The sequence below is a fragment of the Musca domestica genome, unplaced genomic scaffold, assembly GCF_030504385.1.
Source record: "Musca domestica strain aabys unplaced genomic scaffold, Musca_domestica.polishedcontigs.V.1.1 42, whole genome shotgun sequence".
Taxonomy (NCBI): domain Eukaryota; kingdom Metazoa; phylum Arthropoda; class Insecta; order Diptera; family Muscidae; genus Musca; species Musca domestica.
This window is the reverse complement of record NW_026712329.1, coordinates 4,295,370-4,322,250: the sequence shown is the minus strand read 5'-3', so window position 1 is coordinate 4,322,250 and position 26,881 is coordinate 4,295,370. Positions and strand designations below refer to the sequence as shown.

The following is a 26,881-nucleotide window of genomic DNA, read 5'->3' as shown; positions in this document are numbered from 1 at the left end:
AAATCGGAAGGAATTCGGAATCAGAATCGGACATTTTTTCAGAGATTCTGACAGAAATCGGACCGAATTCGGCAAAAATTGTTTACTGGGCAATTCTTTACTTAATTATTTCCGCATTTACAAAGAAAGAGAGGAGCAAAAAATTGAGAAGAAGTAACACCAGAGAATGTGAAATTCTCAGGTGGCGAACATCTTTCAATTGATTTATTTTTATAACGCACACCTAGCCGTTTATTTTGTTTTCAGAATTTTTATTTACACATGGAAATGTTGTAGGTATTCGAATTTGAATATAGCGTGGATTTTGTATGGGCAATACAACATAAAATAATTTGATGCAGGGTTAAAGGTTTATCAAATCTACTTACCTGCGGGAGTACAGGTTCACCTATTGTTCCAGTCCCAAAATCTCCTCGAACTAAAATCTCATATCACGATATATTTTCATACGGAAATGGAAGGAGCAATGGCTATAATCTCATTTTTGAACCACATTTTTTGTTTTGTACCATTTGGTTCTCTCTATCGATTATTTGTAAATATAATCCTACAAACCTCAATACATACATATGTACGTACATATTTCCATACTATTGACGGCATTTGTTTATACAATTTATTGACAGCTCAATGACCTAAAATAGCAAATGCTGAACATTAACATTTTGCCATATTGTTCGGAACTCATCACAATTATTTGTTGTTTTTTTCTTCCGAATAAATGAAACGGGCAAAATAACACTGCGTTACATAGGCGTAGACAAACACACACACACTCACACAATTAAATCGCACCACAGTCGTACAAAGAAAATGCGAATTGTTTATTAATTATCTGATAACTGCTAAATGTTCCTTCTCGCTTTGTCCGACACCATCGGATCGGTGTTAACAAAACTTTGAAAAAAAAAACAACAAAAATTAATACTAAACAAATCCGTCTAGCATTGAAATGTGAAAAACGATCGACTTTGTAATTGTGATATTGATTGACATTCTAAATAATATTAAATGGCGAATTTGTACCCATAACACATGGATACATATTTTCTTTACATATGCTTTGTTCCAGTACTTGCAAGAATTTAGTAGTTATCGTAAAAAAAAACTTTTAAAATTTGCAGTTCTGGAACAGACCAATAGATAACAATTGGGAATAGATATTTTAAAAATGGTCAAATGTCTTATTTTTTATAAAAGGTAAACAAATGCACAAAAATCTATCTTGCTTCCTGTTAAAAAATGTACATCTTGGTTCTATATGAAAAAGATTCGACATAAATGAACGTAAATACCTGCCTGTTAGGTAGAGTGTCTTTTAATCTTTTTTTGGAAAAAGTCCTTCATACAAACGTTATTTTGATATTCATAGAAAATATATTTTTTAAAGATAAATGATTGGACGCTCATTTGACAATAAATAACACTGTGCAACACAAAAATTAACAGAAAAATGGTAATAGACCAAAAAAAGGCTATAAGTTCAGGCAGGGCCGAACTTTAAATACCCTCCACCACTCAGAACGAATTTGGTAATTTTCAAAAAAAAAAAAAAAATAAAATGCGTTAAAAATTCTATTGAAATCTTAAAAATACCGAGTGTAGCCATTATATTAGGGTCTATACGACGACGTGGACCTGCATAGGCAACTTTTGTCATAAGCCATTACAATATTTAAATGTGAAACATGAATGAAATCGGTGAAAAATGTAGCAAAAATCATCAAAATACCGAATATCGGGAGGTACCGTTATATGGGAGCTATACGAAGACGAGGACCTGCACAGACAATTTTCTGTCTTAGGCTGTAGTATCCATTACGAACTTTAAATACGACATCTCAAACAATTTCTGTGACCATTGTACATAAAATCATAAGAGTACCGAATTTCGGAAGGTACAGTTCTATGGGGGCTATACGAAGACGTGAACCTGCACAGACAATTTTCTGTCTTAGGCTGTAGTATCCATTACGAACTTCAAATAATAAATTTGAAACAATTTCGGTGAATACTGTCGCTTAAATCACCAAAATACCGAAAATAGGGAGGTACCATTGTATGGGGGATATAGCAAAACGTGGACCTTCATTGCCCATTTTCAATACCAAAAGCTCTGCAGACATTATATATATTTGAGTAAAATTTTATCAACCTACTTCATTTCGTTCGGAAGCTAGTGTGATTTCCACAGACGGACGGCCATGCTAAATCGACATAGAATTTTATGCTGATGAAGAACATACATTTGTGGGGTCTAAAATGTATTTTTCGAGGTGTTACAAACGGAGTGACAAACTAAATATACCCTCCATACTATGGTAGAGGGTATAAACAAACATTTGCTCGATTTTTTGCCAATATTCATCAAACATTTTCTTTATGTAATGTAAATAGAGATTTATTCCCTTTGGCGACTTTTAGCGAAATGTTATGAAAAATATTTTTGTATCTGACGTCATCTTTCTAAAGTGATGCTTTGAAGGAATTCAAAATGTGTTTTTAATGTTTGTGGATTCCTGGCGTTTAGGCAAGATTAAGACTTTAGATGTATTCTGTGACATATAGTAGAATTTGATGGCGAATTTCTGTATGGTATTTTGACCTGCTACGATGACATTCAAAGATGCTATATACCTAAATAGAACGTATTCCGAGGAATTAGAATCGGAAATCGTTAAAAAAAATGTGGAAGACGGAACTTGCGCTCTCTTGTATTGCCTTAAAAACAACTTTTTGGTTTTCTATTATTCTGATTAGGGACCTTACCGAATCTACTAGTTTTTCAATTTATTTCGAGGAAAAATCGGTTATCGTAGTAAAAACTTTTATATTCTTGCAGTTCTGGAACAGGGCATATCTCTATATGCCCTGTTCCAGAACTGCAAGAATATAAAAGATCTCGGAAACAGAAAACAGATCTCGGAATCAGACCCTATATTCTAAGCCGTTGATATTCTACGTGTTATAATTTACAAAAAAAAAATAATAATAATTATAATAAAAGTTAATAAAAAAAATCAAATCAAATTCTCACCTTGCTGCCGTCGTCTGTACACGTGTTGTAACAACTGATTGTGTAAATGCACTTAAGCGTTTATATTTTTGCTGTCTCTGTCATTATCCCTTATCTCTAGGCATTTGTAGTTAAATATTTATTTTATTTATTATTAAAGTACTGGGCATTTGCTCAGAGCTATTATATTTGCTCAAATGTTTAACATTTGTTTTACATAACGTCGAATAATTTTTGCAGTGTTGACTTTGACGGTTTACCTGTAATAGGCACCCTATTGTAATGTATTTTATTAATAAATATTACTTCAATACCTATTTGATAATAATATTTTTTGTTTTATTTTTTTTGTTTCTTTGCAGCAGTGTGCGATATTGTATTGGTATTAGTTTTGGCTTAAAGAAGAACTCCTCTAATCTCGATTTGTAACTCTGTGGTGTGAACTGTTGGCGCCGGTCTCGTCATATAAACGCTTCATCTACAAACAAGTACACAGCACAAAACTGCAACTATTAAACGATCCCTACGCAAATATAATGGACGGCTTTGCCCATGAATGGACAACGCCACCACGCACCGATACAAGCGGTCTGCACATGGACTTGGTGGCGGAGTTACATGAGAGTGGTTTCGAGCCACAGACTAGAGCTCGTTCGAATACATGGCCATGTCCAAGGCCAGAAAATTTTGTAGAACCACCCGATGAGCTGGAGAGTACAAAGGCCAGTAATCAACAATTGGCCGGAGGAGGTGAGTCGATTTCGTATTTTTTGGGGATTTTGAAACTCAAGTTATTCCGAGGAAATATTTTGGAAATCTTTGTATGTATGTTTTTGCGTTGATGGCTGTTATATCTCCACAACAAACGAATATGATATATTTTATGCCATCCACCATTCTATAACTTTTCGAAATACTCATGATAGACTTTGCAAATCATATATATTCTGGATCAGCGTAAAATTCTAAGTCGACGCTCTTTCGATCGGATTGAGATAGAAGACTAACACTTTGTACACATGTGTATTTTGCCAGTAGGCAGGATAAGTTCGTAAATGGGCCATGTCGGTCCACGTTTTCGTGTAGATCCCATATAACGGTACATCATAATATTCGGTATTTTAATGATTTTAGCGCATTTTTCCAAAAATCGTGTTTAAACTTCCTAATGGGTACTGCCGTCCGTGACAAAAAATCGCGTAAGCAGGTCCACATCTTCGTACAGTCCCCTTGTAACAGTACCTTCTTTTATTCTGTATTTTGATTATATTAGCGACATTGTTCACCGGAATTGTTTCGTATTTAAAGTTCGTAATAGGTACTACAGCCTATGACAAAAAATTGCGTATGCAGGTCCATGTCTTCGCATAGTACCGCTTGTAACAGTACCTCCCTTTATTCGATACTCTGATGATATTAGCGACATTTTTCACCGGAATTATTTCAAATTTCGTATTTTAAGTTCGAAATCGATACTACAGCCCGCATATAACGGTTTTTATTTAAGCGGTATTTTCGATGGATTTTTTAAATTTCTTTCCAAAGGGTTGAGGGTGTTAAAATTTTGGCCGAACTTAACTGCTTTTTTACTTGTTTTATAAATAATCTCAGATCCCATATGTCTCTTTTTTGATCAGTATCAAATTGGGAGACTATGGCAACAAGACATTAAAGTCAGTCCTGTTTAAAATTGATCATTTTGTCTATAGACAGGAATTTTAGCCGAAAATGTTATTTGTATAATATATCGTATATCAGAGTACGTCGTAGTAGTACTTTGTATTGGGGGTTCCTGTTGGTGGTAGGTTTGCGCTTTGCAAATGCTCTACTATATTTGGTACAATTTGTTATTGGCTGAACAGATAATGCTTGAAATCTGAAATTTAGGCCACCCATGTGGAGCCTGGACATATGAAGGTGGTTTCGGAATGGTACTGTATTTAGTATTGGGTGAAGTGGCATTTTTAGTGCCAACCTTGTTTTCCAAAATACTCCAGACACAATAGTCCAACGCATTGATATCGGTAGATTTTGTTGGTCATTGTGCGCTGGAAATGAAGCGAGGAACTTCATTCTGTCCAAGGTCAAAATGTTTACGTGCCCAAGGCTTTAATACACCTTCCAGAATATTTTCGCATTTATTCTGATGCCACAGTAGATTAATACGAGCGTGGAACGACCATTAGCAATTATGGCGGCCCACACCATCACCATAGCTGACGCTTGAGTTCTGGTGGCCAACCGAAGGTGCACATTTTCAGCTGACCTCTTTGGCAAGTAAACACGTTCATTTTGTTTGTTTACAAACTGCTGGACAACGAATGTTTTCTCATCGGAGAAAACCAAATTTGGCAGTTCACCACTTTCGGCCAAGCGATGCAACTCTTTAGCTCTTTTGAGTCTATTTTCTTTACGTTGCGGTGTAAGTTTTTGCATTTTTTGGAATTTCAATGGCTTTATCCCGAGCTCATTTTTCAATATTTGCCGAATGGGATATTGCGATATGTACAGCTCATGAGCCATTTTTCGGCCATTGCGACGCGGGTTGCGATCAAGTCGCTTATTTTCTTTTTGAACCATTTCTGCTGATATTGCTGCTTTCTTCCGTTAATTCCCTTGACGTCGGGTTACGCTACCACTATCACGGTAACTACCGATGGTAAGAAAAACAAAAGATTTATTCACATTTAAGTGCTGGAGTGCTCTAATGATAGCCACTTTTGGTTTTCCAGCCACATATATAGAAGTCTCACAATCACGCTTAAATTCCATCACAAATAATTTTTTTTCTGGAGAATTCTCATCAAAATGCTTTTGTACGCTTGTAAAAAGCTGTCGGATGAGTGGCTTAGAAATGACAGCAATCTGATGTTGGCTGCAGTTTTTTCATGTCACCCTGTACTGTAATATATAAAATCTAGAAAGTCTGAAGATTTTGTACGATAAATAAAGTTTTAATTGAAAAATGTTGTCAAACTAAACAAATTGTGCATTTTGAGTACTAACAATTCCTAAGACGAACTACTGGAACGAATCTAAAGCTTTACGCTGGACCATTCGCTGACGAAGTACTTCTTCCGCAAAGATCAAAGCCTGAAGATGAAGTTCTATGGAGTTTATGTTTCAGCGATTTTTTTCTCTATGTCAAGAAAAAGCTCCGAGGGCAAATCAGAATTCTTAACGGGTTCGGAAGATATGAGACTGGCAATCATCTTTTTTGACTCCAAAGTTTTAAATGTTGGCAACAAAAGCCGGGAAAAGTGTCTTCTTATTTTTCGTCTTATATCACGCTGCGGTGTCAGAATATTCCTATTTCTTTATGACACACAAATTCTTAATTCTTACATTTTTTCTAATATTTTTCATTCTTCCCTTTTTGCAGACTCACAACAAACCAATGTTCCTAGCGTGAATGCCGCCAAAAAGAATTCATCACGTCGTAATGCCTGGGGTAATCTCTCCTATGCTGATCTAATAACACACGCCATTGGCTCGGCAAGTGAAAAACGTTTGACTTTGAGTCAAATTTATGAATGGATGGTGCACAATGTTCCATATTTTAAGGATAAGGGTGATTCGACTAGTAGTGCGGGCTGGAAGGTAAGTCAACCAGTAGGATTACTCTCATAATTACCTTCTAAAAAATGCGAATTCTAATAATTAAATTAAATTTAAAAAATAAATGCAATTACAAGCTTAAGATCTAATTTAAATATTGACATATACGGGCAAAGCTTTGGTTAGTCTCTACGACCGGCATTTGACAATCAAAACAGAAAAAGAAAAACAAACACTTTACAATTCCAAAAACAAAGAACACAATGTGAAACACAATCATGACCCTGAACTTGAAATCAGTTCAGATTCTTTGTTAATTGCTTTTTTTCTTTTCGTTTGATTAATTTTTGTTTGTTCATACTTCCTACCTTCAATAAAAGCAGACAACAACAAAAATGACTAATATCGACAAACAAAAAATCGACTTTGTTTGTTACGAAGCACGTGCGAGAGCAAAACACTAAAAAAAGCAACTAAAAAGAAAACCAAAACCCCAAAAAAAATAAAACCAGTCAGGGGGACCCAGTCAGCATTTTTTGAAATTTTTAATCACATTCGAGTCTTTTTTGATCCGGTCGCGCGATTAAAAATGTGGAATATGCGCGCATTTTCTGATCATAAAAGACACATTTGTCGGGAGAAAAACGTGACCTCCCGCGACTCTTCTTAATAAATCACATATGAGTCTTCTTCTAGATTAGTTAAGAGTCTTTTTCGACTATTTTCTGATCGTTCTACGAGTCGTTTTCGAATCGTTTTTTAATCATTTATTGTGCTATTTTATTTTTCGAGTCTTTTTTAACTCATTTTTTGATCATTTATGAGTCCTTAGTGAGTCATTTATTAGTCTTTTAAGTGTCATATGTCACTCATATTTATATTCATTTACGAGTCTTTTTTAAGTCGCCTTTGTCTTAAATTCGAGTCATTTATGAGTCCTATATGAGTGTTTACGATCCTACGAATCTCGTACGTGATTTCTAAATATTGGGATGTGCCGTGAAAAAAAGAATTTGTTTATATTTGTTTATAAAATAGTTTATTTAAAATAAAAATAATTCAACTTTTATAATTATAATTTGTACTAGTTCATTTTCAGGTGTATTTTAGTAAATGCCAGTGGTAAAAAATATAGTAAAAAATTAAATAAAAAAAGAAAAACCAAAAAAATAAAAAAATCAGGAACTTCAATCTGATCGTTTTCTTTTTGTAACCCGGTCTCGAGCGTGAACAAAATGTTTCTGAAGGATTGTGTTCATATCCTTGTCGTTACTTGTGTATTTTAGATGACAAATATCTGAAATTAAATATGTACAAGTCTGTCCATTTTACTAATTCTTTATATACGTGTTAAAAACACAAACTTACTTTTGATTACTGGCACTAAATAACACTTTTCTGCACTTGGCTTTACACTGGTGCCCTTCCAGCTGTATTGGCAGGCTAAATTGTCAGAAAAAATCTTTCGAACGGCAGCCCGAAGGAATTGAGGGGGTCCTTCACCGCCGGTTTTTGCAATAAATTCTTTCTGGAAACAGATTATCAAAAAATATATAAGTATTAATATATTGCAAAGTAGTGAATTAATCAATCAAAGACCCAATTTTGTATACTTACAAATTGTTTAAGTATCGTTTCATTTTGCTGCACCAATTCATTTTTTGCCATCCTTTATATTTTAGCCTTTTTTTTTAAATTGGCTTGCTGACATTTTTTCTTTATAAAAACAATAAATAAATAAACAAACAAATAGATAAACGTACACTTTTTAATATTTTTTATCACTTTTTTAATATTTAACACTTTTGCTGTTGACGCTTCCACGCACTTTTTATAAATGACCAATAAGTCAACTTTTTTATAGCCACTCCAGAAACGCAACAAAATGACCCGTTATGCATAGAAAAACAAGCAGCATTTAAGCACTTGTCTGTGCGAAATATGATAAAAAATACATCAATACGATCACTTTTCAAACAGCTGCATGATGTTTTTAAGACTAATCATTTTTCAATCTGTACATGATCGCAATATGATAATAAATAACGGAAAAAATAGTCACATTTTGCACATCTCAATGATTACCATACACATGATTTTTGATTACCATACATTTTTTTTATAAAATTAAATGAACTCTTTTTACTCATTAAGGGGGGTTACTTTCGAGTCGTTTTGTGATCGTACAGGTGAGTTAATCATTTTTTGATCACCAAAAGGACTCGTAGAAGATTCTGCGAAGTGATTTTTTTAAAAACAATTTTCATGTACAAGCTGGGTATAATCACTTTTCAAACAACTGCATGATCTTTTTAAGACTAATAATTTTTCAATCTGTACATGATCGCAATATGATAATAAATAACGGAAAAAATAGTCACATTTTGCACATCTCAATGATTGATTTGCGATTCCCCTACATTTTGTTGTTGTATTTTGGTTGACCTCTTTTTACTCATTAAAGAGAGTCATTTTCGAGTCGCTTTTCGATCGTATACGTGAGTTAATCATTTTTTGATCACCAAAAGGACTCGAAATAGACTCACCGAAGTGATTTTTTCAAACACAATCTTCCAAATGCTAGCTGGGGAGCTACGCCGCAAAGGCAAACAGCATAACAACAAACGAATAACGGCATTAAAAAGAAAATGTAAACAAACAAAATATTGACGACACCCCGATACCGACACCTAACCGAAAGCGAACCCCCATAGCAGCACCAAGCACAAGCAAACATTTGCACAAACATTCAGTCGTAGATAATCAAAGCACTGGGGCACCATTGTCGTCATCATTATCGTAATATGTTTGCGAATGACCGAATTGAGTGAAAATGTTTGATCATCACAAAAACATGCAAAATTATTGCAAACACAGCCACTGGATATTGAATTGGGAATTAGGTGAACATTTTTTTTTTTTTTTTTTTGAAAAACAATTGCGCTGCGTTTCTATTTTGTGATACACATATTTCCTCTGGGAAAGTGTTCCACGCCTAATTAGAATGATTTTTTCCAATTTTTTTACAGACAAAAGTTCTTTATCTCTTAGCACCAAGGATACAGATTTGTTCCAGATACATATAATTTTTTTTTAATATTTACGATATGATGAAGTGTCGTTCCGAAACGAAATAGGTGAATGGAGCTATTCGTTCACCTAGTTCTCATTACTCACAAAGAACCTTCAATTCATCTTGCTCTTTCGTCTTTTCGCATTATGTTGCTTCTTTTGTTTTACTAAAAATTTTTCTCAATTACAAAAAAATTCGAATTTATTTTCTTTTGTAAAATTTTTTCATAAATACGAACGATTGAAGTAAAAGGAGTTTGTGGTGGGATTTACATCCTGTGAACCCATTATATATACGTCCTCATTTTTATATTGCCCCCACATAACATTACTTCCCGATATTCGGAATTCTGACGATTTTAGACAATTTTTGTAGGGTTCTTTAAGGATTGTACTTCCTGTGGCACATTATTGTCTATAGAGGTTGACGTTTTCCTATAGCCACTATATTTCGGCACCACCCTATATCTGGTATGTATTCTGATAATTTTAGCCACATTTTTCTGCGGAATTCTTTAAAATTCGGTGTGTGGAGTTTTTAATGGTTTCTGTTTTATGTGGCAGAAGACTGCTAGAATAGAGTCACTATTTCTTATATCACCTATATTGCGATACCTTAAAATATATCTGGCACATGTAAATATTACAATGTGCCAGATTTCGACTATATCAACTACTACTGAGATATGTGATAATTTTTTAAAATTGTTTGAATGTGCGTGAGGTACCAGATATATGTATATAATATTGACATGTAGAAAAGGAATTCCATATTGAAATCAGATCTCTGGTACCAGAAGGAGTGGTTCGTTCCATTCACTCTCTATACAAGACTGCTGGTAAAAATATTGATATGTGTGAAACTTGAAGAAAATCGGACTCTTATTACACATTTTTTAAGAGTTATAAGTATTGAAAATGTTCACCCTTTTGGGGAGGTACTTGATAAAAGCATTAGGGTTTGCCAAATTGGATGATTCTTTCTTCGTATTCTTTCATTCAGGAACAAATAGCCGCATACTTTAAAAGTCTATTTCACAGACTAAAACTCCACTTTTGAGTTGCATTATCCTGTTATTATTCGCAATTAAACTTTCTCTGGTTGTGCCACATACATATCTATGAGAAAATATATATTGCAAAGTCATTGACTTTAAATAAAAATGTAATGCACGTGACTGCAAACGCTAATGTGTAGAATATCCCGAACAAAACAAACCTTTGATTATCTCATGCACAATTATTGCTTTACGTCAATGAAAACAAACCTTTTTCTGGCATTAAACAAGGTAAGACATTATGAAGGCAATAAATACGAAAATATATCGGAATTTTAATTATTTTAGACCAAATTGCTGTGATTGTTGTGTAAAAAATTGAATTAATTTTTTTTATAAAGCTATACTTAAAAAATCATAATTTATTCAATATTAAATGTGATAATTCGAACCCTGATCTTTTTAAATACAATTTTCACAGGGTGATTTGTAACCCCTACATATATATGTATGTAGTCTTTTTCAAGTGGTTTTAAACTCAGTTGTTGTTTATACCATCTCAAATAAAAATAAGCCCCTTCCATTTCTTCAACAACATCCTCAAACTACTTATTTGAAAAGAAAACTATTTTTTAAATATTTAATCGCTTACTCATATCAGGCATTTATGTTTGTAGACACAGATCGATAAAAATATCTTTTGGAATCCAGTTTACCTATTTAAACATAACTGATACAAATGACAACTGGGCGACTTTTACGTCAACAAAACAAAATTGTAAACAAACAAACAAATGTTTGATGTTGAAAAACGAAAGGCTGGCTCTACGACAACAAACTAAAACCAGTAAGGAAAGCTCAAAAGTCGGGCGGGGCCGACTATATGATACCCTACACCACTATGCATATTTAGTAGAGCTCTCGTAAAAAGGTTAATACAGGGCATTTCAGAGCTCTATGAGATATTTGGTACAAAATCAAAATCTATCTAATTCTATGGTGCATTTTACGAACTATAGCTATCTCTGAACCGGGTTTCTCCAAATTTTACGTATTAGCTGATGACTGACTGATGATTTGGGCTGATATTGACCATTTAGTGCACATTTAACCCGAAATCGGATGAAGATATATATGAGAGCTATATCCAAATCTGAACCGATTTCGATAAAATTTAAAACAGCTATTCCTGTGCTCTTATATCTTATATCTGGTACCAAATATCATTCTTGTGGAGTGCATATTACGAATGTGAGAGGCTTAAACACCAAATCGGATGAAAGATATATATGGGAGCTATAGCTATATCTGAACCGATTTTCTTCAAATTAGATACACTTGCTTCTAGGCCGAACTCGGTTGGGTGTGCCAAAATTCAGGTAATTTGGACTGATAGAGGACATTTGCTGCACATTTAACCCGAAATCGGATGAAGATATATATGGGAGCTATAGCTGTTTCTGAACCGATTTTCTCCAAATTTGTTGTATTAGCTTTAAGGCTAATCTCGGTCACATGTGCCAAAATTCGGGTCATTTGGGCTGACATTGGCCATTTGGTTGTCAATTAACCCGAAATCGGATGAAGATATATATGGGAGCTATATCCAAATCTGAACCGATTTCGATAAAATTTAAAACAGCTATTTCTGTGCTCCATCTAATACCTGGTACCAAATATCACGGTTGTGGAGTGCATAGTAGGAATGTGAGGGACTTAAAGATCAAATCGGATTAAAGATATATATGGGAGCTATAGCTACATCTGAACCGATTTTCTCCAAATTTGATACACTTGCTTCTAGGCCGAACTCGGTTGGGTGTGCCAAAATGCAGGTAATTTGGACTGATAGTGGACATTTGGTGCACATTTAACCCGAAATCGGATGAATATATATATGGGAGCTATAGCTGTTTCTGAACCGATTTTCTCCAAATTTGTTGTATTAGCTTTAAGGCTAATCTCGGTCACATGTGCCAAAATTCGGGTCATTTGGGCTGATATTGGCCATTTGGCGGTCAATTAACCCGAAATCGGATGAAGATATATATGGGAGCTGTATCCAAATCTGAACCGATTTCGATAAAATTTAAAACAGCTATTCCTGTGCTCCATCTTATATCTGGTACCAAATATCATTCTTGTGGAGTGCATATTACGAATGTGAGAGGCTTAAACACCAAATCGGATGATAGATATATATGGGAGCTATAGCTATATCTGAACCGATTTTCTCCAAATTTAATATACTTGCTTCTAGGCCGAACTCGGTTGGGTGTGCCAAAATTCAGGTAATTTGGACTGATAGTGGACATTTGGTGCACATTTAACCCGAAATCGGATGAAGATATATATGGGAGCTATATCTAAATTTGATCCGATTCTCACCAATTTCAATAGGGTTCGTCCTCGGGCCAAAAAAATATTGTTTGGAAAATTTCATCTCAATCGGATAATAAATGCGACCTGCATTTTGTTCACAAGAATACATGGACAGACGGACGGACGGACGGACGGACAGACGGACTGACATGCATAAATGGACTCAGAAAGTGATTCTATGAAGGTTCTCAAAAGTAACTATGGGTCTATCTCGTTTCCTTCTCTATGTTACAAACAAATGCACAAAGACATAATACCCTTACCACTATGTGGTGTAGGGTATAAATATGCGGACAAATATATCAATAAACTTGCTAATTGTTAGAGATACAATGAAACTATACACATTAAGCACAAATTCCAAACAAGCGCACGCACACACATACTCTCAACAGAAATGTTTGGTATGTGACGTGTTTTCACGCATAAATTTATTTTTAGAAATGATTTCTCGAACAAGATGAGTATCGTACAAATGATGGTCTAGTGAAAGATAGATAATACAGAAATGTAGTGTTGCTATTGAATTTTTATGAACTTTTAGGAGCAATTGGGAGAAAAATAAATTTTATGATTTTTGGAGTGATTAAAATAGATAGTTTTAAAAAATATTCAAAAAATCAAAATTTATGACGGTATTTCTAAAAAGTAAAAAAAAAACATTATGTTCGGCCCAGCCGAACTTTTAATTTAATTAAAGAATACAGTTTTATATAAAAGTATCTGAATTCAAACGTGTTCCACTTTAAACTACAAAAACCTGTGAGAACGTTTGGATAATGCTGTTCAACTTTCCAAAAAAAAAAAAAACATAAAGTGGGTGGGGCCGTTATGAACTACAAATACCAATTTGTAGAAAAATCCGTGGAAAATTTGGCAAAAATTATCAAAATACTGAATATCAGGTGGACCACAAGCGCTAGAACCCATTAGGAACTACAAATACCAATTTTTGGTACCGTAGACCTATATATACAAGGTCCCGGAGCTAGAACCCATTAAGAACTAAAAATACTAATTTTTGGACAAATCCATTAAAAGCTAAGGTGAAAATCATCTAAATACCCAATATAAAGAGGTACCGTTATATGACGGCTATACAAAAATGTGGACCTATATATCTCATTTTCAAAACCAATAATCCAGCCAAATTTTGAAGCTCTACTTCTAATAATGTGGGTTGTATCATGATTTCAAAAGAGAGACGGACATCGTTAAATCGACTTAGAATTTTATGTTGTTCAAGACTATATACAGGGTGAGATAAAAAACTGCATCACAGTCAAACGCCATAATTTTTATTTTTTTTTTTAATGTCGGAAATTGCATTACATTTTAGAATAAGTTTAGATTTGTTCCAATTGGTCACCTTTGGCACGAATTATGGCCTTCAAGCGGCCCATGAAACCAATGAATCGGCAGTTCATCACTTTCGGCCAAGCGAAGCTAATTTTTAGCTCTTTTGAGTCTATTTTCCTTCTGTTGCGGTGTAAGTTCTTGCAATTCTTGGAATTTCAATGGCTTTGCCCCGAGCTCATTTTTCAATATTTGCTGAATGAAATATTACGATATGTTCAGCTCACAAGCCATTTTTCGGCTACTGGGACGCGGGTTTCGATCAAGTCACTTCTTTACTGTTTGAACCATTTCTGTTGATGTTGCTGTTTTCTTCCGTCCACTTCCTTGACGTCGGGCTACGCTACCAGTATCACGGTAACGAGCGATGGTACAAGACACAAAAGTTTTATTCATATTTAAATGCTGGAGTGCTCTAACAATAGCCACTTGTGGTTTTCCAGCCAAATAAAAAGAAATCGCGCTTCCAATTCCATCACGAATAACTTTTCTCTGGAAAATTCTCACCAAAATGCTTTGGTACGCTGGCAAACAATATAATGAGCTGTCACTGGAATAATTTTAACTGCTGTTGGACGAGTGGCTTAGAAATTGCAGCAGCCTGAAGTTGGTTGCAATTTTTTCATCTTACCCTGTACACATTATGGGGTCTACGGCGAATATTTAGGGATGTTACAAACGGAATGACAAAGTTAACATAACTTCCTTTTCAAGGTGGAGGGTATAAAAATATGTCTGTTTAAGAATGGAAACTTGAAATTATAATATTTTTAAATCGTAGATATATGAAGATATATTTTATATATTGGGGTAACCAAACTTATAGAAAGGAAGTATTTTTTGATTATTTTTAAGCGACTAAAACTGCGGTTTTTGAAGGTATTTTTAAAGTATATTGTAAAATGCCTTAAATTTGCTAACCTAACTGGCTTTTACTACTATAAAACTAGATACGACAACTTTGTCTAATAAATCGAATCTTTAATTACACACTCGCGGCAATAATTACTGTGACTGACCCTGGGTGCTAACTTGACGTTACAAAAAATTAAATGTTGATTGATATCGAAATTAATCACATTAATTTTAAATATGCATATGTATGTATACATATTTGTGAATGTGAGGGTTTGTGTGTTTGTATATGAACATGATTTTAATCAAATCATCACTTCGTACAAATGTATCTATTTACGTACATATGGATGTATATTCCTGTTAGGCAAAAATATTTATGTATCCCATAAACAAATCTCCCCCGTTTTTGGTGACAATAGTTTAATTAAGAAATATTGAGTCCTTGTTGTTATTATTATCATTCGGTTGGTCCAAAATCAAAATAAAATTTTATATTGAAGAGACAAACTTGAAAATATTTATGTTTATTGCATATTGTACAATATATTATGTTTAATATCGGCTCAAAAACAACAACAACATCGAAAAGTAAGCAAAGTGCCAGACAGAAATTGAAAACAAAAAAAAAAAAAAACTGTGTAAACTTGATACTTTTATTAAAGAGACAGGCGGACGATTGAACTGGCCTGGAAAATATACATGCATATAGGTTCGATTAAAAAAAGAAAAAAAAAACGAAAACACATGACAGGCCCCAAAACCGTAAATAGGCGGAATATCAAATTTTGTCTCAGCAAAATAATTATTATCAATATCATTATCACAATGGTCATGATGATGCCTGGTATTTACAACGTCATTTATTCTTTTCCAAACCTAATTATGTTGTGTCGCTGGCACTCGTCATTATGATGATCATCATCGTCGGAGACCCTCGTCGTCATCATCATCATCATCGTCGTAGTCGTCATAGTCATTATTTGGGGCCGATGTGTGTGCGTGAATGTTAACTGAATGCCAAGCAAACTGGTGGCATTATTATCGCCAACGTCATCAACAGCATGCTGTTATTGCCCTCTCACTCTAGACCGCATGTGTTTTTTTTATTTTTTGCTATGTGCCTACGCTCCACAACTACTTGGTCAATGGAAAATTTTTATTTTTTTCTGTCTTTTTTTGCCTCTCTTTCGATAATACCTGATATTACTCTAAAAAAAAGAAACATAAAAACCGGTAGAATTCGTTAGGTGCTTTATATGCCAGTAAAACGTGAATTCAAAAGAAAACCAGTAAGGAAAGCTCAAAAGTCGGGCGGGGCCGACTATATGATACCCTACACCACTATGCATATTTAGTAGAGCTCTCGTAAAATGGTTTATTCAGAGCATTTCGGAGCTCTATGAGATATTTGGTACAAAATCAAAATCTATCTAATTCTATCGTGCATTTTACGAACTATAGCTATATCTGAACCGATTTTCACAAAGTTTGATGTATTTGATTCTAGGCTGAACTCGGTCAGATTTGCCAAAACCCAGGACATTTGGGCTGATATTGGACATTTGGTGCGCAATCAACACGAAATTGGATGAACCGATATTTGTAAAACTGAAAAAGAAGATATTTCTTGGCTGCATCTGATACCAAATATTATTCTTGTATCGTACATTTTTCGAATTTGAGGGACTTAAAGTACAAATCGGATGAAAGGTATATATAGGAGCTATAGCTATATCCGACCGATTTTCACTAAATTTGATGTACCAATATTAGCCATTTGCTGCACATTTAATCCGAAATCGGATGAAGATATATTTGGGAGCTATAGCTATATCTGAAACGACTTTTACTAAAATTGGTGTCCTTGCTTCTAGGCTGAATTTGGCCAGATATGCCAAAATTCATGCCATTTCGGTTGATATTGGCCATTTGTTGCACAATTAACTCGAAATCGAATGAAGATACATATGGGTGCTATATCCAAATCTGAACAGATTTTGAGAAAATTAAAAGCGACTACTTTTGGGCTTTATCTGATATCTGGTACCAAATATCATTCCTGTGAAGAGTATGCTATGCTATACTATATCCAAATCTGAACAGATTTTTATAAAATCAAAATCGACTATTTTTGGGCTTTATCTGATATCTGGTACCAAATATCATTCCTGTGAAGAGTATATTACGAATGTAAGGGACTTAAAGAGGATGAAACATATATATGGAGCTAGAGCTATATCTGAACCGATTTTTACTAAAATGTGTGTACTTGCCTATAGGCTGGTTTCGGTCGGATTTGCCAAAATTCATGCCATTTGGGCTGATATTGGCCATTTGATGCACAATTAACACGAAATCGGATGAAGATATATATGGGAGGCATATCCAAATCGGAACAGATTTTAATAAAATTAAAATCAACTATTTTTGGGCTTTATCTGATAACTGGTACCAAATATCATTTCTGTGGAGTGCATATTACGAATGTGAGGGATTTAAAGACGAAATCGGATGAAACATATATATGGGAGCTATAGCTATATCTGAACCGATTTTTACTAAAATTGGTGTACTTGCTTCTAAGCTGGTTTCGGTCGGATTTGCCAAAATTGATGCTATTACGGCCATTTGGTGGTCAATAACCCGAAATCGGATGAAGATATATATGGGAGCTATATCCAAATCTGAACCGATTTCGATAAAATTTAAAACAGCTATTCCTGTGCTCCATCTAATACCTGGTACCAAATATCACGGTTGTGGTGTGAACATTACGAATGTAAGGGACTAAAACACTAAATCGAAAGAAACGTATATATGGTTGCTATATCTATATCTGAACCGATTTTCTCAAAATTTGATATACTTTCTTCTAGGCCGAACTCGGTTGGGTGTGCCAAAATTCAGGTAATTTGGACTGGTATAAAAGTATTAATCACAACATACGAGGGTAGTGATAGAGTGTTGAAATGAAGATTTTTGACAGTTTTTCAGAGGCAACTTGTTGCAAATAGAGATTGAACCTAAGATATCGAGTCTCAATTTCTTTGACTTAATTTCCTCGAAGATTTCCGGCAAATAAGTATTTGGAGGCGAAGTATTTGCAGGGGTGTCTATTTTCGATTTGTTGATCAATTTTGACACTGAAGCTATTTTCTCCACTCCTACGTTTGTACGAATATGCAAGATCAAGCGATATAATTTTTTAGTCCTATGATCTTTCGAAAAATTTGTGGCCAATCCAGGAATGTCTCTTGATAGTATTATAGCGGATGTCTCCTTCTGGTACCTCCCCACCATAGCTCTAATAATTTAAATGATAACTTCTCATATTTATGAAACGCGTAATGATTTCGTGATTTTCGCTAAAATTCACTAAACCAAAAATGCGATCCACAAATGACCAAACATTTTAAATCACATACATATGAAAAGAACGATTATACCTTCCGGTATCTCCCTACCTTAGTTATAATATTTGAATGATCATAACTCACATATAAAAAATGCCTCATCAGAGGCTGTTCCAGAACTGCAAGAATGTAAAATTCTTCACTACGATAACCAATTTTTCTTTTATGATATCTAAAAAAAATTCAAAACTTGTAGACTCTTGTAGGATTAAAAAATATTAAATTTTTAGCCCAATATTAAACATGGAGCGAGCAGAATATCTTATTTCCAAATATTGGGTTTGTTAAATACGTTCAAAGACATGGACGCAACACTGTGAAAATACCTCTGTTGTTATGACATCATGACAACTGATTTAAACCGCTAAGGCAATATGCAAATTTTCGGAAAGGTCTATGGAATAGAGTTTTTAAACTACATTTTTGGGTCTTTTACACTTTTATTTGTCATTCGTTTCTGTAATTGACCCTTTTGGGGGTAGGTTCCGAAGGAATGGACCAATATTGTCGTATGTCTTGATCTATATCTGATATAAATATTATAACGAGCCAGATTCGGGCTAAATCGACTTCTTCCTTCATATTTTATGATATAGGTGATAATTTTTGGAAAATCTGGAAAAAACCGACGAAAGTTTCCACTTCACATAATACAATTTTATGCGAGTAATCAAAATGTTGAAGGATTTGGCCAATATGCTTCGTCTATTCACATCAAATCTTTATTTGAGAAAAATATTAAGACATACCAAGTTTGAAAAGAAGAGTTGAGTTTTTCCGCAAGTTATGTGTATTGTGTACTTTTGGGGAGTAGGTACCAGAAGGGGTGGAGAGATAGCTATCATCTTCATTTCTTTAGAAGCAATCAGATGCTTATTTTATGAGATATATGTTTATTTGATGAGATATATATTTATTCCAAGTTTTGATCCCTTTCTGGGGAGGTACCAGAAGGAGTGGTCCGATACATTTCATTTTCATACCCGATCTTGTGTTGGTAAAAATATTGAAATGCATAAAACTCGAAGACATTCGGACCCTTACTTCACATTTTATAAGAGTTATAATTACTCGAAATGTTGACCCTATGTTGGGCACGCATTTCCATTCTCGCACATGCAAAGGTAGATCAAAATTGGATGATCCTTCTTGGTTCTCTTAGGTAAAATATTTTCTATGAAAAAATCTGCGAATTCGGTATAAGTTTGATCATAATATTATGATGTACTAAGTTTGTCGAACGGCCATCTCCAGATCGATTTCAAATGTCCTGAAACGGATTTGGTTTTAAGATAACTAAGGTGTAAAAACCATATTTCGATGAAGTCCGATTGAGCGATGGAAGGATTAACAAGTAAAAAAGCTGTAAGTTCGGACGGGCAGAACTTTGAATACACTCCACCATTTGGAACGCAATTGGCAATTTTCAAAATAAAATCCCTTAATTATTCTGTTAAAATCTTAGAAATACTGAATGTAGCCGATGTATTAGGGTCAATAGGACGACGTGGACCTGTATAGACAACTGTTGTCAGACATTACAATAATCAAATGCGAAACTTGAAAAAAATCGGTGAATAATGTAGCTAAAATCATCAATATACCGAATATCGAGAGGTACCGTTATATGGGGGCTAATGAAGAGGTGGACCTGCACCGACAATTTTCTGTCATAGGCTGTAGTATCCATTACGAATATAAAATACTAAATTCGAAACAATAAAGTAGCTAAAATTATCCAAATACCGAATATCGGGAGGTGTCGTTATATGGGGACTATACGAAGACGTGGAGCTGCATAGATAATTTTCGGTCTTAGGCTGTAGTATCCATTACGAACTTCAAATACCAAATTTGAAACAATTCCGCTAAATAATGTCGCTAAAATCATCAAAATACCGAATATCGGGAGGTACCGTTATATGGGGGCTATACGAAGACGTGGACCTCCACGGACAATTTTCTGTCATAGTCTGTAGTATCCACAACGAACCTCAAATACCAAATTTGAAACATTTCCGGTGAATTATGTCGCTTAAAATACCAAAATACCGCAATTAGGGAGGTACTATTATGTGGGAGCTATACCAAAACGTAGACCTATATGGCCCATTTTCAATACCAAAAGTCCTGCAGATATAATATACATTTGAGTAAAATTTTATCAACCTACTTCATTTCGTTCGGAAGCAAAAGTGATTCCCACAGACGGACGGACATTGCTAAATCGACATAGAATTTAATGCTGATCAAGAATATATATACTCTGTGGGGTCTAAAATGTATATTCCGAGGTGTTACAAACGGAATACCAAACTTAATATACCCTCCATACTAAATAAACCTGAATTATAACAAAGATTATTTTTAAACTTATTTGTTGACTTTTGTAAGTACTTACTTTTTATGACATGCCCATGCTAAAATAAGGGGCTAGGAAGCTTTTTTGTATTTGATGCCAAAATGAACCCATCAGTTGGTAAGGAGATTTCCGATGAGTTAGAGAGAGAGAGAGAGATAAGTAACTGATAATGCAGGGGGCTTGTAGTTGTCATCAGTTTTTGCTTACATGTAATATAAAGATTATGTAGACTACATTTTTTTTCTAGGGACTGCAGAGTTGGGCTTTTAAAGGTGATACGCCACCTGGTCACCTTCAATGAACAAGCAAGGTTTGTTAGCTCAAACCTTCTTGTTTTTTTGTTTGTTTTTAATAAAACCCAGTTTCGAAAAAATCCATGGTTCATTTCCAATCCTATTTTTTACTGCACTCAACCAGGCTGACATATAGACCAGTTTACATACACGCTCATTCGGTCATTCATATTCATGAAGTATTATAGAACGAACTGACACCTAAAAACGAAAATCACGTTCTAATTAAATATGCAATGACTTTAGAAAATGCAATAAATTGTGTTTCCCCGATTGACATGTCTGGTTGTAATGCGCATTCTTTTCGATCACACTGGATCTAATGAAGTGAAATTAAGCGAAGCTAACTCGCGTGTCAAACTGTCACTTTTGAAATGAGTGAGTGGGGGAATTTTACTTAACGTCTATCGGCAAAAAAGCTACGTTACTTTTATTTGGTGTTGTGTCGAGATTTATTTCGATTTGAGATTTTCTATTCCTTCGCAATTGGCCATTTTATATGTAACTTTTTATGTAAATATGTATTATTTGTAAATATGTAGATCTAGTAAGATTATCATTTAATTTCCATACTGCGAACTTGTCTAGTTTCTTAGCTAGCTTGCAATCTTTTATATTAACCAATAACAACAACACCGAAACTTATAAATATTCATATGTGTCGATTATAAATAGCTACAAATAATCGATTTGCATATTTAAATAAATAAATATACATATACGATTGCATATAAGCACATATTTACTCTACAACTTTGCAGTCTTTTAACGCAGCAGATGGCAACAGGTTCAAATTTCGAAATGTTTATTTGTGTCATTGCTTTATATGGTTTTCAATTTTTTTTTCATGTCTGTGAGGATTATAAAATTGGCAATTGTAAAATTTATCTTTAGGAATACTTGTAGCATCCTAATCCCATACTTTGGCATGGGTATGTTGTAGGAAGTACGTACTTATCAACTTTTTTTAGTTGGCGTGGAGGTTTGAACCAGAGCCCTTAGATTTTGTAGTTGGACATGCTCATTCTCTGCCGCTTACTCGGTATCATTAATGTAAGTTATTTTGCCCTGTAAATTTTATATACAATATTTTTGTCATTATTTTGGCAATACTGGTATTGCAGAGGGTATGTGGTAGTCAGTACTACACCTTTTTATTCCCTCCACCATTGAGGGTATATTAACTTTGTCATTCCCTTGTAACTCCTCGAAATGTTCATAATAGACCCTACAAAGTATATTTATTCTGGATCAGCTTAAAATTCTAAGACGATCTAGCGATGTCCGTCTGTCTGCCTGTTGTAATCACGCTATCTTTCGAACGAAGTGAGATAGAAGGCTAAAATTTTGCATGCAGGTAGACAGGTTAAGTTCGTAAATGGACCATTTCGGTCCACGTTTTCGTATAGCCCCCATATAACGGTACCTCCCGATATTCGGTATTTTCATGATTTTAGCGACATTATTTACCGGAATTATTTAAAATTTCGTATTTGAAGTTCGTTATGAGTACTACAGCCTATGACAAAAATTTTTATATGCAGGTCCACGTCTTCGTATAGCCCCATATAACGGTACCTACCGATAGTCGGTATTTTGAGGATTTCAGCAACATCATTCACCGGGATCGTTTCAAATTTCGTACTGGGATTTCCCAATGGGTACTACAGCCTATGCCAAAATTTTGGTATAGAAGTCCAAGTCTTCCAATATTTCCCATATAACGGTACATCCCGATATTCGGTATTTTCATGATTTTAGCGACATTATTAACCGGAATTATTTAAAATTTCGTATTTGAAGTTCGTTATGAGTACTACAGCCTATGACAAAAATGTGTATATGCAGGTCCAAGTCTTCGTTTAGCCCCATACAACGGTACCTCCCGATAGTCGGTATTTGGAGGATTTCAAATTTCGTACTGGGATTTCCCAATGGGTACTACAGCCTATGACAACAATTTTTGTATGCAGGTCAAAGTCTTAGTATAGCCCCTACAAAATGGTTTTCATTTAAGTGTTATAGTTCGGAATTTTTATACCCTACAACACTATGTGTTGGGGGTATTATAAGTTTGATTGGGCCAAAAATTATGTAACACCACGAAATATTGATTTCCCACATAGGAAAGTATATATGGATCTTCCTATCTCGCCGAGCTGAGTCGATCTAGCTATGTATGTCCGTCCGTCCGTCTGTCCGTCTGTCCATGTTAATTTGTAATCACTCTACAGGTCGCAATTATGGTCCGATCTTAATGGAGGTGGGACTTGGATCAGAATAGAACCCTATTTCTTTTGGTGATGATCGCATAATATTTAGGGGTTGAAACGGACCAAAAACTGAAAAAATTCCTGATTTTGCACTTGCTCTACAGATCGCAATTATAGACCAATCGACGCGGAATTTCGCATGTAGCTAGAGTTTAGGGCTGGCAAGAAGCCTACCCATTTGGGTGGTCATCGGATAATATTTAGCGAGTAAAATAGACCATATCTTTTTTGTTGAAAAAATTCAAAATTTTTCATTAAACCGCGAATATTTTAAATCCCGGCGAAATCACAAAGCCATGACAAGGTTACTTCTGATCTTTACATTGATATTAACATCCAACAAAACGGATATATAGCAAAATATGTGCGATATATATGTTTATCAAAGAAGATATGCTTGAAAGATCTCTTATATATCGAGAACGGCTGAACTGATTTCGACAGTTCTAATTAATTCAGAATGGGCTATTGGCAGGAAAGAAAAAACGTCTAAAAAATCGCATAAAAGTATCTCTCTAAAGATGAAAATATTGGTTTTGTAAAATTTTCTCATATTTTTTCAATTTAGTCATATTTTTTGGCATATTTTCATTTTGAATTAAACATTTGGTAATATTCCTACAGCTAACAAAACTAAGTAGTTAGGATATCAGGATATCATATACAGATCCTTACGAAATTTTGCATGGGGATAAGATGAGGGTCAGAAATTATCAGCAGGTCGTAATTATGGGGGTTACCGGACATTGCAAAAGCCAAGCAGTTTTGGATGGCCATCCAAAAATATTCAATGTGTGAAGGAGTTTGCCAACTTTTGTAGACAAAATAGGAAAATGTCCATTCCAGTGCCTTTTCTGGAGAATTCACAAATACAGGAAAGACGCACTTCTGACTATTTCGTTAACGCTGATTTCGCTGAAGAATATAGTAAAATATATGTATCTCATATAGATGCGTTTCAGTCAAAAACCAATAATAAATGTTAATCTTTTGCCACTTCTGAGAGATTATAGGTCTTTGGGAAATATTGGTTCCAGATCTAGGAAGACCATTTATGTGCAACATCCTCCAATAAATTGGAAATGAGCAAATTAGTTTAAGTTGCTATTATTCGAAAATTAGGGAACAAAACCTGATGGTTTTCTTTTATTATTTCTCACAATATATTGTGGATTTCTTTCGAGTATCTCGCCTATATAAACTGTATCGTTTATTATAGTGTTGTAGGGTATTCAACGGTCGGCCCCGCTCGACTGTAGCCTTTGCTTACTTGTATGTTTTTAATTTTTCAATTTCCTTCGACCTTGCCGAATTTAAATTCTTTTTTACTAGCTTTAATGTAATTCGAAACATTTAAATTGTAATTTGGGAATTCTATTTTTAATTCGAATTATTCGATTTGTAATTCCAAAATTAGTTCGAATTACTCCAGTTGTATTTCGAGACTTCCAATTGCTATTGAATTGAATTACAAATGGAACAATTCGAATTACAATTGGAATAATTGAATAAATCGAATTACAATTGGAATAATTGAATAATTCGAATTACAACTGAAATAATTCGAATTATAATCGGAACTCTGGAATTACAACTATAATAATTCGAATTACAGATGGAATTACAAATGTAATGTTACGAATTACTTCAAAAATTATCCGAATTACAAATGAAAAAGGTATAGTAATGTTGATAGTAAAATATATGACTTCCAAATTTTTACTAGTATATAGTCCCTCCAATGTTTAACCCTTAGCATCGTGAAAGACTTTGAGTATCCCTGGGTAAGCCGACATATTTCCATTCCACCCATGTTCCTCAAGCAAAAAAATAAAAAAATGCTTTCTCATCAGATGTAGGGTGAGACAACAAGTTTTCCTACAAACGTCCATAAAGAATATTTAATTGATTGCTGCGTCTGTCTCAATTCCATTCCATTGATTACTGGTACCTACCATTATCATCTACCACTACAGTGACATTCACGACAACAAGTTCGACTCTTTGTCATCCATCCTCTGTAATTATTAACAACAAGTGCAAGTATTTCTAGTAGTTTTTGAACATTTGTTTTGTTTTTCTTTTCTTCGTTCTTTCTCCGGCATCATTGTTGTTGTAGTGGTTAGTGTACTCAATTGTGTTACGAAATACCGGGAACTTCTGGAACGACATTTGTGACGTTGATTGTATGGCTGGCTTGCTGCTGCTTCGCTGGTTGACTGCTTGACAATGCTGGACTATCACCAACTCGGGTGTTCATGCATTTGCGTTGTGATTAATGGTAATCAGTAACCAGACTTGAAAGTATCTAGACTAGCAAGTGACACATTTGCATACGTATATGTACATATGTGCTTTGGTATTCTTACGTGCATACATATATACGTAAAATGTGGTAGTGAGTACACACGCTGTGTCTAAACTACGAGGAAAATCTGAGTCGTAGTATTTTAATTGAGATGTAATGTAAATGACGACGCCATAGCAACAGCAGTGCTATGCAGAATATATAGAAAGACTTGTTATCTATAGGGAGCAATAATATATCGGATACGAATAGTAGACATATAAAACGTTTTCTGATCATAGAAGCTCTGTAAAGGATATATATTGTTTTTTGTTCTATACATGGAGATGATCTGTTACTGTGGAAAGTCTTCTAGCTATGTTCCGACCTGTTGCGTGTTCTCTGATTATGGATAAGGTTTTTTTGGCTATGAGAGACAAAACCAAAAATCTCATTAACAAGTAAGCTTAAAAATAACATTTTGCACCAGTAACTACTTAGAAAACAGCCTACCAACCCCCTGTTTTAACATGGACATGTCATAGGAAGTTAGTACTTACGCAACTGCCATCATTTTTATACCCTACACCACATAGTGGTAAGGGTATTATGTCTTTGTGCATTTGTTAGTAACATGGAGAAGGAAGCGAGATAGACCCATAGTTACTTTTGAGGATCTTCATAGAATCACATTCTGAGTCGATTTATGCATGTCAGACCTCCGTCCTTCTATGTTTTCTTGTGCACAAATTGCAGGTCGCATTTATTATCCGATTGAGATGAAATTTGGCCCAAGAGCGAACGCTATTGAAATTGGTATAAATCGGATCAGATTTATATATAGCTCCCATATATCTTCAACTGATTACGGGTTAATATGCATAGTGGTGTAGGGTAAATATGCTTTTGACTTTTCCTGACTTGTTTTTTTGGCTCATGTTTGGTTGAACTTGCGATCTTCTGCTTGGTAGTTGGGCATCCAATGTATTTATTTTGTAACACAATTTTAACCA

The 26,881-nt window shown here is 34.6% G+C and overlaps 1 protein-coding gene and 1 long non-coding RNA gene across 5 annotated transcripts in view; one reads left to right on the top strand and one right to left on the bottom strand.

The window, feature by feature from the left end:
• LOC101893612 (forkhead box protein O) overlaps window positions 1-26,881 on the top strand; it is a 131,098-nt gene that overhangs the window by 49,083 nt on the left and 55,134 nt on the right. For all 4 annotated transcript variants that reach the window (XM_059127169.1, XM_059127172.1, XM_059127168.1 and 1 more), the window contains 2 exons: window positions 3,379-3,766; window positions 6,399-6,616. In XM_059127169.1, the coding sequence (XP_058983152.1) occupies window positions 3,553-3,766; window positions 6,399-6,616 (432 nt within the window). In that variant the 5' untranslated portion in view covers window positions 3,379-3,552. The remainder of the gene's footprint in view (window positions 1-3,378; window positions 3,767-6,398; window positions 6,617-26,881) is intronic.
• LOC131804350 (uncharacterized) lies at window positions 7,660-8,580 on the bottom strand. The gene is made up of 2 exons (XR_009343099.1): window positions 7,943-8,580; window positions 7,660-7,871 (listed from the first exon to the last, which is right to left on the bottom strand). It is a non-coding gene; the product is annotated as an uncharacterized LOC131804350 (long non-coding RNA).